This window comes from Bicyclus anynana, chromosome 13, assembly GCF_947172395.1.
Source record: "Bicyclus anynana chromosome 13, ilBicAnyn1.1, whole genome shotgun sequence".
Lineage (NCBI taxonomy): Eukaryota > Metazoa > Arthropoda > Insecta > Lepidoptera > Nymphalidae > Bicyclus > Bicyclus anynana.
In genome coordinates this window covers 14997379-15013592 of record NC_069095.1, presented here as the reverse complement: position 1 = coordinate 15013592, position 16214 = coordinate 14997379, and the positions used below count along the sequence as shown (strand labels likewise).

Here is a 16214-nt window from a genome sequence, read left to right as displayed (position 1 = left end):
ACGAGAATTTTCTTAATTCTCTACGTGTGTGAAGTCTGCCAATCCGCATTGGGCCAGCGTGCTGGACTATTGGCCTAACCCCTCTCATTCCGAGAGGAGACTCGTGCTCAGCCATGAGCCAAATACGGATTGTTAATGATGATGATGATGATTTAAAACACCTTTCATCAAATAAACAGGTTGTGTGAAGTTCGTTTCTAATTGGGATCTGAGACTTCGTAGAGCGTTATTTAATTATCTCTTTCAACGACGTCGTTAAATATTTTTCTTAGTTCGTTTAATCTTAACTGTTAGGTACTGTAATGCCTGTAGTACTTCCCTACACTCGCGTCACTAGTGATGGACCGTTTTAATTTCCGGGCCGTCGTGAAAATTCTTTTGATTCACTTGCTACGAGCCGAGTACGTTCCCCTCCTTTATTGCTCCACTTTATTTTAACTTTCACTTAAGAACTTAAAGCTTCGTTCACACTGAAGCTTATGTATAAACACCGGAACATACTAATTTTAGTACTCAGCTACTTTACTACTACATTACTAGATGCCAGCGACTACGTTTGGAAAATGCTTACGTTTCGAATCACAGATATATTTTAGCGATCTCTGTTCTGTGTTTCGAATACTAGCAAGACGTATAGTAGATAGGTACAGTCAAGTACACTGTACATTTATTTTGTTTACTGTTACTTCACAATGTTGAATTACGAAATCAGCACTTCAATGTTCAATTATTGAGAACTTAGCAATTGAAGATTGAGTATTTTAGGATCAGGGTGACGTTGTCGCTTTGTCGAAAATAGAATGAAGACAATGTACTCGTACTATTATACTTTTTTTATTCTTCATAAATTAGCGATTGATTGCAATCTCACTTAATGGTAAGTGATGATGCAATCTAAGATGGAAGCGGGCTAACTTGTTATGAGTAGAATGAAAATCAACAGCACTTTAGGTTTCTACACGACATGGTACCGGAACGCTTGGCGGTACGTCTTTGCCGGCAGGGTGGTAACTAGCCACGGCCGAAGCCTGCCAACTGCCAGATCTGGACCAATTAAGAAAACCTCCGAACCCAGAACCTCTGTCTTGTAATACCACCGTGCATACCACTGCGCCACAGAGGCCGTCACTAACTTACTTGAATTCCTCTATTTTTCGCGAAAAGAGAAATGAATCATTCACTGTTCATAATGAACTTTCGCAATGTAACGCCTACTTCTATTCACATTTAATAAAGAGAATAAAACCTCGATTACTTACTGGTCCGGTTCATAATCTTAGCGGCTCTACACACGAAGTCCACGGTGCCCGACGCCTCCATGTTGGCGTCCTTCAGCTGGTAGGCCACGGAGCCGTAGGTGGTCAGGCCCACGCCCAGGCCCAGGCCTGTGCGGTCGCTATACTTGGCCTGCTCGCCACAAAGCCTTCGCTGCTCGTCTCCCGACACCTGACAAACAACCAAGTGAAATTCCAGAAATCCCACAGAAATTATGGATTTTTCGAGATAAAAATTAGTATATCTTGAAAAACTCCTATATGTTTTCGTTAGCATACAAGATGCTCAATAACCTCCTCAAACTTTCAGTATTTGAACGCAGAAACAAAAGTTTTAAAAAGGTTTGTTTGTGTTTTAACATCGTGTAAATAACTCAAGGCGCTTGAGAAACCATTGTTAAAGAGTTTGTTAAATGCCATGCGCTTCAATTTCATTTATTTAAATAGCAGACGCCTGCGACTTTAACTAATTAACCTAACTAACGATTTCTACGTGGCATAGTACAGAAATGCTAAATCGCGTGGCGTATTTGCCGGTAGTGTTGTAACTAGCTACGACTGATGCCATGAATTGACTAGAACTGAGCTAATTCAGAAAATATAAAATCCTAAACTGACCCGAGTTAGTAATCATAATCAGGACCTCTCTGTTGAGAACTACAGTATTAACATCTGCGTCTTTGCTGGTAGTGTACAATTCAAATAGGCTGCTAATGATGATTAACTCACTTGGCTAACAGAACTGGATGCTCTTCTGGAGCCAGCATCTGACAGCGCCGTGCCACTGTGTCGGCCGGCGATCGACGCTCGGTACGGCGACACTCGACCTCGATTACCTTGCAAAACAAAGCGCGCCGCTTAATTAACATCACCTAATTACAAACAAACATTAAGCAATTAATCTGATATTTTGTTTGAATCAACGAACTCGGTTCAATTAATATTTTGTGCAAAAAAATGTTTGTTTATTCAAAAGTAAATTTTTTAAATGTTGTAATGAATTGTAAACACAATAAAGCGTCTAAAGTTTTAGTACGAAAATTCAGCTTTTACAATAATTGTTTATTGTTGATGTTATATTTATTAAGAGCAAAATCTACTCCTAATGTATAAAATTTCTATCATTTTATAGTAAGATGAATCTCCCGGACTTCCAATCTCTTAAAGACATATAACAGTTCGGGCATCAAGATTACTAAGCAGGAATTGTCTATTTAAAATATTTCAACTTACCAGCACACTGACTGTCTTCGCTTGCTCGCCTTTCTCTAGATACTAAAGGTTCTTGAAAGGTAAGCGTTAAGCTTCCTCTAGGGCTTATTCTAGCTCCATCAACTTCGACAGCGGCTAGACTTCCTCTTGCACTTCTCTCGGAAGGAGCGATACTACCTCTGGGACTCCTTTGAGAATCAGGAATCAGCGATCCTCTTGGACTCCTATTTATTTCAGATTCTTTCTTTGACATTGTGTCCGGTCCTATGCTACCTCTGGGACTAGTTCTCGGACTTGGACCCAATTCTTTCTGACTGCGAGCTGGGTCGATTTGTATGTTAGCTACTGAATGTCTAGGACTCCTGCCGACATCAGGCACCAAAGAGTTTCTAGGCTGGTTCCATGATGTCCCTTCTGGCACCAAACTTCTTCTCGGACTCCTCGCCGTAATGTCTGGGGTAATACTGTTTCTGGGACTTCGGTTGAAATCTTGAGGGTTCAGACTTAGGCGGGACCCGTAAGCTTGTTCAACACCCAAGTTGTTTCGTGAGGGTGCTAGAGTGTTCCTTACAATAGCTGTTTCAGGAGTTATGGAGTTTCTCGCTGACCTTGATTCAGGAACTAGAGAATGTCTAGGACTTCGATGGTATGTTTCTAACGCTGCATCAGGGGCGAGGCTAGCTCTAGGACTTCTTTGCGGTGGAGGTTCTAATTCATCGTCAGTTTCTGTAGTAGCGAGGGACGCTCGGCGGGAAGACTGCGCCGAAGGTCTGGGTGACCTGGTCTGAGGTGAGGTAGCAGCGCTCCTTGAAGCTCGACGCCGTCGAGATGAAGATGTTCTATGAATCATTTTGTTGTTTGTTTTACGTCCCTGTGTAGCTTAAGTCATTGATTTGATCTCACTGCTACTCTTAGTTCTTTTGTCTGCAACAAGAGAAAATAGTTTTACTAGGTATATTTAATCAAAACTAAGTGTAACGATTACGATAATACTTTGGTTATTTGTACTAATATAGAATACTAGCAAAATACCTGTTCTGTTAGAGCAAGATATGTACTGAACAACTTTAATCTACTTCTTTTCACTAAAAATATCTCTGACTGTCTGTGAAAAATCATGTGTCAAATTATCATAACTATGAATTGTGTTCGTATATAATAATAAAAATCATCGATCTTCTAAAAATACACTGAATCATCTGCAATTAATGTGTATTCGACAAATATTAAATGCAAAAATAACTATAGATTAGCCGAATGATTTAAAAGTTACGAAGCCACATAAACTCAAAACCTTCCAAGTTTCAAAGAATTTTATTATTTACTATAGATTAGCCGAATGATTTAAAAGTTACGAAGCCACATAAACTCAGAACCTTCCAAGTTTCAAAGAATTGGTATTCAGTTTCGATGTTAGATACACTCGTATAAGAAGTTCTTAAGCCGTTTCTAAGGCTTCAATTTAAGTTGCCTCGCAAACGCTGTCAATAAATCTATATTATACAGGGGCAATTTCTTTTTACGTTGAGGTAAATCGCTTAATTTACCCCTGGTCCGGTGGGATGGTGTGAAGTATAACTAAGATTGTTCGGTACGATGGAATTGTTTCATTTAACGATGAACGTGACCGGAATTTAAATGTTTTACTTTAGGAATACCAAACTTTTGTATAGTTATTCTGGGGAAAGCGAAATTGGAGGTGTTGTGACCTAGTTTTTACAAAAAGGTACTTTCGACTTTCTGTTTTACTATACAGGTATTGGAGTTTTGTGGCTGTTTTATATTCAATGAAAAGTTAGCTTAAGATTACATTCTATATGTTGAGTTACGGTATTATGGTAACGGGGTGTATTGGAGTAGGTTTAAGTTGTTATATTTACGATATATGTATATACATGATTGGTTTCTACACGAAAAGAGTAAATACTAAATGGTTCGTCTTCGCCGGTAAGGTGGTAACTACGTCAAGTCTCAAACCATTCTTGAATCAATTAAGTGCCCAAGAGATCGTCAATCGATCAGGGGTAACAGGGTGTCTCAATAATTGTATTCATTCATTTATTTCTTTTTAATACCAACAAAGAAGTTGATGAAAACTTTACGTCATTGTGTTACGAGTATAACTTTACAGAATTACTATGCTGAGCCAATTTAGAATAAATATTGCCTACGCTAAAAATAGTACGGAGAAATGTTGTCAATAGTTGCGGGTAGCTAGATATAAAAGTTGTGGGTAGAAACGCCTAATACCAAAAGCGATGTTGTGAATGTAGTTTTCCTAAACAGCCAAAAACGCGATGTTCTTGAAAAAAGAAAAAGAACTAGAAAGAACTTACGGAATTGCTATGCTGACCCAATTTAGAATAAATATTGCCTACGCTAAAAATAGTAGGGGGAAATGTTGTAGGTAGATATAAAAGTTGTGGGTAGAATCAGCGCGGCAGCATCCGGTGGACGCGATCACGCAGGAAGCGCGCAGGAAATTGCGAAACTGCGAGAAAACTACCGCGTGTGTTTAGCGGTGGAGCCTTTTTGATGTTGCCGCAGCGCGTAATGAGATATTTGAACTCGGATCTCTTTGGTGTTGAAGCTTTGATAGAAATGCTGACTGTTCGAGATTGTTCCACAAATTGATCTCATTAGCCACCCCGCCTACATCGCTACCTATTTATTTCCTCCGTAGCAACATTTTACGTATTTATAAAAATATATCGTTTCACTTTACATGTACATCGCGTTATTTGTCAGAGTAACCAACTCTGGTTACTATGACAAAAATCGCGATTTACAATTCGACATGACTCTTTTACCACAGAAAATACTTTGATGATGTATTTTATCTGGCCACTCCTGCTAGTGCTACTTTGAATTTGTCGGAAGAAAGAAATCGCTAATCAATGGCATGAGACCTGATCGATTGACGCTAGTTCCCTGGAAAATGGGGCGCTATATACGTTGACACATTAGCTCCGTGCCATATCAGCGAGACAGAATCAAGACCAGGAGCCGCAGCAGAAAAAGCTGAAACCGGTAAGTTGCACATGTATGCTTCTTTTCTATAACTGAGAGTTAAGCCGGATTTATATTTGTCTGACGTGTCGTGTTGTGTCGCATCAGAACGGAATTGGACACGACACGTCAGACAATTGTAAATTCACCTTTATTTCCTTTTGCGTTGGAGACCCTTGGGCCATGGAGTCGCAGTGCCAAAAAAATCTTCTAATCTTTTCACCACGGCAAAACAATAGCCAGTTCTTTTGTCACCAGTCGCGGCAACTTCTCGACTGATGACAGAAGAACTGGCTATTTTTTTGCGCAAAGAATCAGCCTGGCTGTCCAGCGTGGAAATGCAGCCAGCATGCAAGGATGCTGGATGCATTTCCACCACTCTACGTGGGCATGACTTGTATAGTTATTAGTATAAGTTCTTCATGTATTCTTTCGCCATAAAAAATAAATAAAGAAAACCCTATTTCATAATTTTTATAGCCCGACCCAGCTATTGGACTTAGAATATGTTTCAACTAACAATACATCACTGAAATTAACACATAAGTACAAACATTTTGACCATCAATTATCACAAAATTAATAAGTCAATCTGTACATTTTCTCTGTGGCAGGGTTTCTGTAATCATCCGCAATTGACAGAGTCTCCGACACCCCTCAATTAGGAAATCGATGACAGCTCTCTTACAAGTGGAACAAATTCAGTCGAGAACCGTTGATCAAACGGTCCAAGGTGTAGTCTACACGCGTAAGCGATTTTCGTTTATTACAGGTCACTTCATCTTGTTGAAAGACGTCTTGAACTGTATCTATTGACCTTTTATCTAAATACTATTTAAATAAATTAAAGATTTCCTTTTATTTCAGTATTTTGATTAATCAAACATATACCAATTATCAAAAATGGACATATCGATCGTTAAACTAAAAAACTACCAATGTTGTTTACGTTTCAGTGAATAAGTGCACAGATCAACCTCGGATAGTGACTCGAAATCAGAATGACTCTACTCAGTGAAGAACCTTTCAAATGCGGTAAAATATTTTTTAAAATAGGTTCTGTAGTTTCAAAGCCTATTTATTAATACACAAACAAAGAAATCTTTCCTCTTTGTAATATTAATATATTGTAGGAATAGTAGTATGACGTCGTTCGATCTCATGTCGGCTCGTGCCAACGCTAGGTGGCGTGAATTGTTTCCGTAAAGAGTAGGGAGTTAGAGAGGGATAGCGATCTGTTGGCTGGAACTACTTGCGATATAAGGCGCTCGTCATACGGTCGGCTTCAGTATACTCGTGGCATTCAAGCCGTCAACATTTCTTGTTGTGTAATTATTTATGGGTTACTTGGAATAGGCGGGGAGAGTAACTTGAGTGGAAAAGGGGAGTGTTAGTTAACTGTCAAGGGATCCCTTAATCCTACATACAACGATCACAAGTTCGTGACTCCACTCAAGGTAATTCTCTTCCATTCCAAGGGTTTATGAGTCTGCTAAAAATAGATAAATACAACAGTTATTTGTCGCTAATTTCCTGTGACCTATTCCTGTGCCTTATTTACTACGTAATTAATATGAACGGAAATAATTAGTGATATTAATTAGCCGTATCGGAAATGTCTAATGTTAGATAATAATTATTCGTCATTGTATTTAATATTGGGCTACTTTTAACAGGTTATTGTCGTTACACGTAACTTAAAAGATCTCTCATTTAAATTGTTAATAACATTTTAGTCTGAGTAGAAACCCACATCAAATATAATAGAGGGTCTATGAAACTGAACTAGGTGTTTATAATGATCCTATGTACAAAACCTTCGGTGGGCGAGTCCGACTCACGCTTGTCTGGTTTTTTTATACCTATGATAGCGTCGTATACAAGTGTCGTTTAGTGACATACAATTAATTAAATTCATTCAAAACGTATGAATTCCTAATAGATTTTAACTATATCGCTCATAACTAATGAGAAAGCGTTGAAAATGCAGTACACTAAATATTACAAAAAAAAACGTTCAAAAATATGCGATTTTTAACTAAATCTATACTTAATATGATAGAGGTTAAGTTTGTAGTATTGTAGGGGAGAATCTCTGGATCAACTAAGCCGATTAAAAAAATAAATACCACTGCACCGTTATTTACGACTAGCTGACGCCGCGCGGTTTCACCCGATTGGTTCCCGTTCCTGTGAGAATATGGGGATAACATATAGCCTATAGCCTTCCTCGATAAATGGGCTATCTAACAATGAAATAATTTTTTAAATCGGACCAGTACTTTCTGAGATTAGCGAATTTAATCAAACAAACTCTTCAGCTTTATAATATTAGTGTATATTGTCATAAGCTTTCATTCCCGATTAGTCTGTAAGCTACTTTTACATAAGGCTCTGTCATCTAAGTTACTTCGCAATATTTCCATCAATGTTCGCCTCAAACAGGCCGCGATGTATTAGTGTAGGTAGCTGTAACTGAGGTCCGCTTTCCGACGCAATTTCCCTCACCTCAGCCCGCACCAACCGCAGTCGAATTTATTGCCTCCAGTCTCAACTGTGCGGTAGGAAGCCGACCTTACTGGTGCGTTCTACTATCTACACAAGAATAATTATGCTCGGAAGACGACTTAATTGGATTAAAATTAGTATATACTAGTTTCAGCAAAAGGCTTCAAAAGTGTAATTTATAGAATAAGAAAACCAATGTCAAACAAAGGTTGTGATTCACAATATTTGTCAGGACAACTTAATTAATAAATCGAACTGTAACCAAAATAAGATCCCTAGAATGGCAGAGAATGACCTTGAGTGGAGTCACGCACTTGTGAACGTTGTGTGTAGGGTTAAAGACGTATTTGACAGCTAGCTAACACTCCCCTTTTCCACTCAAGTCACTATACTTGCCTAAGCCCAAGTAACCCATAAAGAATAAAACAACAAAAAATGTGGACGGCTTGAAAGCCACGAGCATACTGAAGCCGACCGTACGACGAGCGCCTTATATCGCAAGTCATTCCCGCCAACCAATCCTTAGCTCTCTCTAACTCCCTGCTCTTTACGGCAATATAATATATTTGGATGTAGGTACATACCACTACATCCAATTCCAAATAGACCTCCAAAATGTAGGTAAAATAATAACATTATTAGCCTTGATTAACCCGCAATAGGATCAGGTTTCCCTTTTTAAGTCCTAAGATTAGTCTGTAAGCTATTTAGGCAATATTTAGGGCATTACGTATATGAAGGCATCAGTGACAACAGAGGCAAAAAACGAGCACACAAAAGTTAAACCAATTTCAAAATCCGCAAGTTTGAGATTATCGAGTGATACAATAGAAAATAATAATAATAGGTAGATTACGACATAATATTCTACCAAGGGTAGGTATACGTACCTAAACATTTTTTTAAATTAATCCTTTGTCACTCTATCACTGCTTCGATCATCAAGTTCATTAAGATATTTTAATCCGGCACTGCCCTTCATATATTCGAAGGAGCCATTAGGAATGTATCCACCACACTCTCAGACTAAATACATAAGGACTAGTATCGCACCCAAATTTACGAACAAAATTTTCTGCCATTTTCTAAGGAAAACGAGCTTAGATTTCATACATGTATTATACTAAACTAGCAGTTTTTGTTCGTTTTTTACACCATTTAACTACACAATAAGATATTTTTACGGAGGTTTTTAATCGACGGACACGATTCTAAACTATGAAACATCGATTCTATAAAGATAGTGTTTATTATCGCATAAGATCGTTGATCATATACTTTGACAGAAAAATAATGTCTTGCGAGGCAGGTCTTTATCTAATTAGTCTGATACCACACTGCACCAATTCGCGTTGGCGGACTTAGGGTAGGTATTAATTTTAAATTTTTTAACGACCACTATCAGACGTTAATAATAATAATCACCGGCACCGACAGCATAACGTGCTCTCTGAGATACAAAAGTGGAACACCATCAGCTTGCCAACTCCGGAATGAGAACTTTTTACTGAAAATGTCTAAAGAAAGAATGGCTCAGTAATACACAGGACTCGAACTCTGGACTTTATGATCCGATATAGGCTCACAAGTAGACCTACGAGACAGTTAAACAAACTATATACCTATGTGTATCAGTATAAATCTAAGGAGGGCACCCATCCGTATTCTATCGATCGATGGAACTCGTTACTAAAGTAACACTTGTACCACCACTTGAGAGAACAAGTTGATACGAATCCTAGTTCAATGTTATCTTTGATCAGAATGCAGGCAGTTGCTTCGTTATGGCATACGTCCACTGATCCGCATCGTACGTATCGGTCGCATCGCATCAAACGGATTTTAGTATTCTTTGTATAGAAAGTTAGTCCACTTCAATCCAATATTGCATCATCACTTACCATCAGGTGAAATAGTGGTCGAGGGCTTACTTGTAAAGAATAAAAAAGTCATTCAAGTGCACGTCCACTGATCGACATCGTACGGATTGCAGCGAATGGGTTTTATCTACCGTAAAACTAATAATACATACGATTCGGATCTGTGGACGCCTGCCATTAATTTAGTGCTGGCGATTATTATTAGTCTAGAATTGTATAATCACACGTAAAGTAGTATATGTAAATGAAAAAAAAATGAGTAAAATAAATCACACTATCACGCTAATCACACTAATATTTTAAAAGCGAAAGTTTGTGTGTGTGTAAGCGTGTGCGGCTACTGAAGCGATTTGGCTGAAATTTGGAATGGAAGACTTTTCATTTCGGAAAATCCATGGTTCCCGAGGGATTTGTGAAAACCCGAGTTTGCAGTTGATATAGGTACCCCGAGACCCAAACAATGCGTATAGCATTTGTATTTTTTTTTGTACCTTTTAAAAGGTGTTAAAACTTTTATAATACATACCTACTCGTAATTATAACGTTTATGAAAATTTTCAAGATGATGATGACGTTTTTAGCCAACAAGCTTACCTACTTAAAATAAATGCTTTTGTATTCTTCTAGGTACTATTTCTTTCCTACATTTCGTCGACATCGTAATGGAGATTGACACCTACCGTAAAAACTAGTAAGAAGCTAAGAATCCATTTCAGACAAACTAGAAATCCTTTTTCACTTTTTGTGTCTGTGACGCGAAGAAAATGACAGATGAAGACTGATGTCGGTTTTTAACATAGAAGTAGGGTGTCCACATGCACTAATTTATTCCCGGATTTTCCGTGAATTACGTACGTATTTCTCATCTTTTTATATTTAGTTCTGAGAAAAACTAATAATGCACAATTGATACTTTAATGACAAAGAAGTTTGGAGACCGTTAGATCAGCTTCCACCATCAAAAAGTTAAAGAAATTGTAATGAATTTAACCTTTGTAAACTATACTAATGTGTGTTTTGTAAAAAGAGCTACTGTTGAGTTAATAGCCGGCTCTTCTCAGCTAAGCCTTTCGTACCGGTACTAGTAGCAATTCAGACAAATGTGACTGACTGTTTCTTAAGCGCTGCCAAACCTAACCTACTTGAAATAAAAAAAATGAGAGAATTGTAAAAAAATATCCTCACAGCAATGTACTGTGTGGTCAACCTACTCACAACTAAATCGCATTAAGTAGAGAAGAGACAAAGACGGATAGCTTGCCACTTCATTGGCGCGGAAACTATCAGTTAGTACAGACACTGGAACCCTTTTCAGAGGAGCTAACAGACAGCTATGTACTTACATTATATATACATACAAGCAGACGCTTGAGACTTCGTTCGCGAGAAAATCGCTGTAAGTTTTCGCATGAACATTTTTTAGATAAAAAAAAAATATGAAAATCGGACTACATAGAAAGACGTCACAGAAGTTCTTACATTAAAAAAATATATACACGTCGAATTGTTAACCTTCTCTCAGTCTTTCGTCGGTTCAAAATAGAATGACGGATCGTATCAACTACTTGGAAGGGAACTGGTCTATGTATCACTTAAAAATATATGACCAATACAGTATAAAAATAATATAATAATATTAAAATGATTATATTATTAAATACGACCTTTGCTTTGGATGCGGAGGGCGTAGGTTTAAATCTCCAACTCCAACAGTTTATGCATTTTAAGACAATAAATATCACGTGAATCAAACACTGTTATCGTGAGAAAACCTGCATACCTGATAAAAAAACCCGTGCTCAATAAACCGAATATGAGTTAATAATGGTTATGATGAATTCATTATATTTAAAAACAAACCCAGTTCTTTGCTATATTTTGTTAATACAATCAAAACGATTTTTATCATCATACATTACATTCGCATTGTCTCCAAATTAAATGTAAATATTGAGGAATAGCGCGCAACGAGTTTACATGATGATGACATAAAAAAAATATGACAAATAAAACCACGGAAAATGAAATGGAATAATATTGTTGTTTTACTGTGTAATGTCGTCGTCGTCGTGAGGACCTGCATACCAGAAAATTATCCTAATTCTCTGCGTGTGTGTAGTCTGCCAATCCGCATTGGGCCAGCGTGGTGGACTATTAGCCTTACCCCTCTCATTCTGAGAGGAGACTCGAGCTCAGCAGTGAGCCGAATATGGGTTGATGACGACGACTGTGTAATGTACTTTGTTCTTCATTTCATTATTTTTATAGTAATAACTAGCTGATGCCCCGCGGTTTCCCTGCGTAGTTCCTGTTCACGTAGGAATACTGGGATAAACCATAAACTATGACATTTGTAAATATCGTGGCTTACTATTGGTAAAAGAATTTTTAAAATCATTTCAGTAGATTGTGCATTCAGTAGATTCAGAGAGTGAGGTTGGGGGTTCAGGGAACACCCCCAACAACCTCACAGATTTTACCTCGTTATCATATTAGTATAGATTAAGGAAATAATTAGATGATGGTAAGTGTAAATACATTGATATATAATAATCACGAGACGACTGCGCTTTCTAAAAAATTTTACTAAACCCTAGAAGAAGCACTAACCCCTAGCATGCCTAGAATGCGCCAACGACATATTATCTCGTGCAGAAAAAACATATTATTGTCGACCAATAGCGGCAAAGTTGTATCAGTTCCTTCTCTTTTGTCCCAACGTAATGAAAGATATTTGCGCAGTTTAGTTTTGGTCGACATTTGTTTTTCTCTCTTCTCCAGATAAGTGGTGGTGCGTTTCTTAGGCCTACATGGTTTAAAAAACGATTTTATGTATGAGAAATTAAGGTTGTACTCCATCGAGTCAGCGAGTATGTAAAATTCACTTAACTCAACCTTCAAATAAGACTCGAGCCAAGTAAGCTCCAGTGACATAACACAATTGGAAAATTCACGAATGCGGTAGTAAACCTACTTCTACGGTTGAATATTTCGTATTCTTGAGCAAACGTTTTACATTTTTATATATTCTAACTCGATGTAAGCCCAGCAAAGCGGCAGTTCGCGCCGCAGCCGCAAACTGTTCAGCTCACAGCCTCAACAAATACTCACATATAAGAATATTTCACACACTGTTTATTCAGATGGAATACACTTTCATGGATTATTCTTCACTACTATTCCAAGCTTATCTCAATTCTAAATTTAGCATTATTTTTTGCTACAGACTTTAATATTACCATTCACTCGCGTACTCACCACTGTACCGCTCAGAAATGACGGCATAGTGCTCAGAGTTATTTTCTGATATAGTAACAGCCTTCTAAGCGTTATTCACGTTGGTTAATTTCACAGGTTTTTTTGTTCAAGGGCTTGTATTCTATAAAGGCATGTTTTTAAATCAGTAATGTTTATGAATGCCTACTCGCTCTTTTCCCTTCTTTTTCGTATCTTTAGTTGCATCTGAGATAATGTCAGAAGAAAAGCTCTACCACTTACTACTAACCTAACTGATAGGTAAATTGTCATCATCATCATCATCATATCAGCCGATGGACGTCCACTACAGGACATAGACCTTTTGTAGGGGCTTCCAAACATCACGATCCTGAGCCGCCTGCATCCAGCGAATCCTTGCAACTCGCTTGATGTCGTCAGTCGACCTGGTGGGTACTCCGAGAATAGCTCGTCCCAACACCCGCTCTGTCTCTGAGCCCTCTTATACGGCACATAGTTAGAGATCAAATCTCAGATCCATAGGTCATCACTGGCAACACATTCGAAGACTTTTGTCTTCAGGCACTGAGGAATTTCGGACGAAAAGATGTCGCAAAGAGTTGAATTCGGCGGTTCACTTCTTTTTTTAAATCGGACCTACCTGGTCATAGATATAATTGTATTCGTCCACAATTTCGAGTGCAGCGTTCTCGACTATTACTGGGTAGAGCGATACATGAGCATTACACATTATTATTGGCATTTTGGCCATGTTAATTTTCGGGCTCACCTGTGTGTTGTATTATGTAATAACGTTTCTTTTTCAGTTTCAGAAATATTAAAACATGTGAGCTACGAAGTCAAAGCGATCGCAAGAAAAAGCGTCTTTCTTACGTTCATAAATTGTGAACTTGTGAATAAGCTATCACACTTTTATAAGGTGGTGAAATAGGTCCTAAGCGTAGGAATCCACTCTGAGACAATAATATTTTAGTCAGCACTCAAAGAGGGTCAAACAAGCGACTTCCGAAGCGAGTAACGTCAAGAGAGTCGACGTCATCTAAAATACAAGGCCGCTCCGTCTGTAGCGAATCAATCTGACGGTTGAATTGTTGATATTGAGTTACACGAGATCGAGCGAGGTAGGTTATATAGTTCACCCGCAGAGATGATAGGAAACTTTAACGATTCACCAGCAGGAAACTTTAACGAAATGTTACATTGTTTCTGTCAGCATTTCACAATATTTATAGATCTACGACTAATACTATCCTTATCTTTTCATGTAATAACTTTTAAATAATATATAATTTGAAATAATTCGAATCTTTTTAAGGTTACACCGATAACTTTCGGGAGGGGTAGACCAACACTGCGCTCTCCGGCGCAGGTGGACGATTGGGTGGACCGACGACATCAAGTGAATCACAGAAAACCACTGGACAGCGGCTCAAGGGCGTGGTGTTTTGAAGAATTAAGTCCTTACAAGAGGCCTATGCCTACCAGTGGACGCCAATCTGCTGACAATGATAATTATGATGATTTTTAGGGTTCTGTACCGAAAGTACCCTTTGGGACCCTTTCACTAAGACTCTGTCCGTTCATCTGTGACCAGGCCGTATCTCATGGATCGCAATAATTAAACAGTTGTTCACAGATGATGTTTACTATATTTATGTATTGATCTGTTGTCGTAATATTAACAAGGACAAAAACAGAATTCAGTCAATTTATTATTTAAGACGGCTCCCTTAAAAGACATGTGATTTATTTGCTCGTTTTCGCTCGATATTGATAAAGGAAACAGATAGAAATATTCGCAGAATATTGTTATATTATTTAAAAATAATCAATTAACGAAAAATTAATATTTAAGTATTTTTTCTTTATAGATAATGGTACGGAACCCTCATGCGCGTGTCCTACTCGCGCTATTTTACCAGACTGCGTCAGAAGGAGGGTAATGTTTTTCAAACCAGCGTATAAAGGGAGGGCATAAATAAACACTTTCACACACAACCTGATTTCAAATGATTATCAATTCCCAATAACATTCACAGCGATGAATGTGCAATGAGCCGCTAAAATCGTCCTCCAAACTCAATTCTCAAATCAAATCATAGCCAGTTTGGTATTTTGATAATGTAACGATCTCGATTAGCAATAATAAACCGAGAGCTTGCGATGTCCAGACACGCATCATTTTAGGAAGTAGTATGCGCAGTGGATTTACAAGATGGAGGTCCAGGGTTCGATCCCTGGCTGAGCCGATTAAGGTTTTCTTAATTGGTCCAGCTCTGGCTGGTGGTAGGCCTTAGCCGTGGGTAGTTACCACCCTACCGAGAAAGGCGTGCTGTCAAGCGATTTAGCGTTCCGTTACGATGTCTTGTAGAAACTGAAAGGAGTGTGGATTTTTCATCCAACTCCTAGCAAGTTAGCCCACTTTCGTCTAGACTGCATCATAACTTACCATATTAATCTAGGGCTAACTTGTAATGATAAAGTTTGACAGCCCATGCACCTACCATAGTCAATTACGCAGTTTTTACCTTGGTGATTTGGAAAACAACAGGTGTATAAGGCTCCAAATCCTCGATATACCAAGATTAAAACGTAATTTATTGATGAACAAACGCAACTGCAAAGTTTATAACACCGACGCGACGTCGCCTGTCTATCGGTCTTTTACCGGATATACTTTGGAGAGTTTGCATAGGAACCTTATAATATAGTTTCTCATTGCCATTCTACCATAGAACAGCGAGCTGCCGTAAAAAATGGTAACCCTTTGTTGTCGACGTTCAGTGAACCCGCACGAAACGTTTTGCGTCAACGTTTCTAATTAGAACAGTAAAGATGTGGAATGCCCTTCTGGTGTCTGTGTTTCCTAGTCACGTACAATTTGTACACCTTCAAAGCAAGAGTGAATAGGCGTCTTCTAGGCAAATGCGCTTCATCTTAGACCTCATCATTGCTTTCCATCAGGCGTGATTGTTGAGCATCAGCATGAGCGCAAGCCAAAACATAAAAACAACATGGCAAAACCAGCTTCATAGTAACCCGTCATTAAAAACCTTTATAGTCTTCAAGTCATTATGAAATAATCTTCAACGGT

General features: G+C 38.3%; 1 protein-coding gene across 1 annotated transcript in view; it reads right to left on the bottom strand.

The window, feature by feature from the left end:
- Positions 1-16214, bottom strand: part of LOC112044191 (uncharacterized) — a 78922-nt gene that overhangs the window by 22613 nt on the left and 40095 nt on the right. The window contains exons 2-4 of the mRNA XM_052885179.1: positions 2508-3410; positions 2004-2110; positions 1260-1446 (exon numbers count right to left, since the gene is read on the bottom strand). Of these exons, the coding sequence (XP_052741139.1) occupies positions 1260-1446; positions 2004-2110; positions 2508-3336 (1123 nt within the window). The 5' untranslated portion in view covers positions 3337-3410. The remainder of the gene's footprint in view (positions 1-1259; positions 1447-2003; positions 2111-2507; positions 3411-16214) is intronic.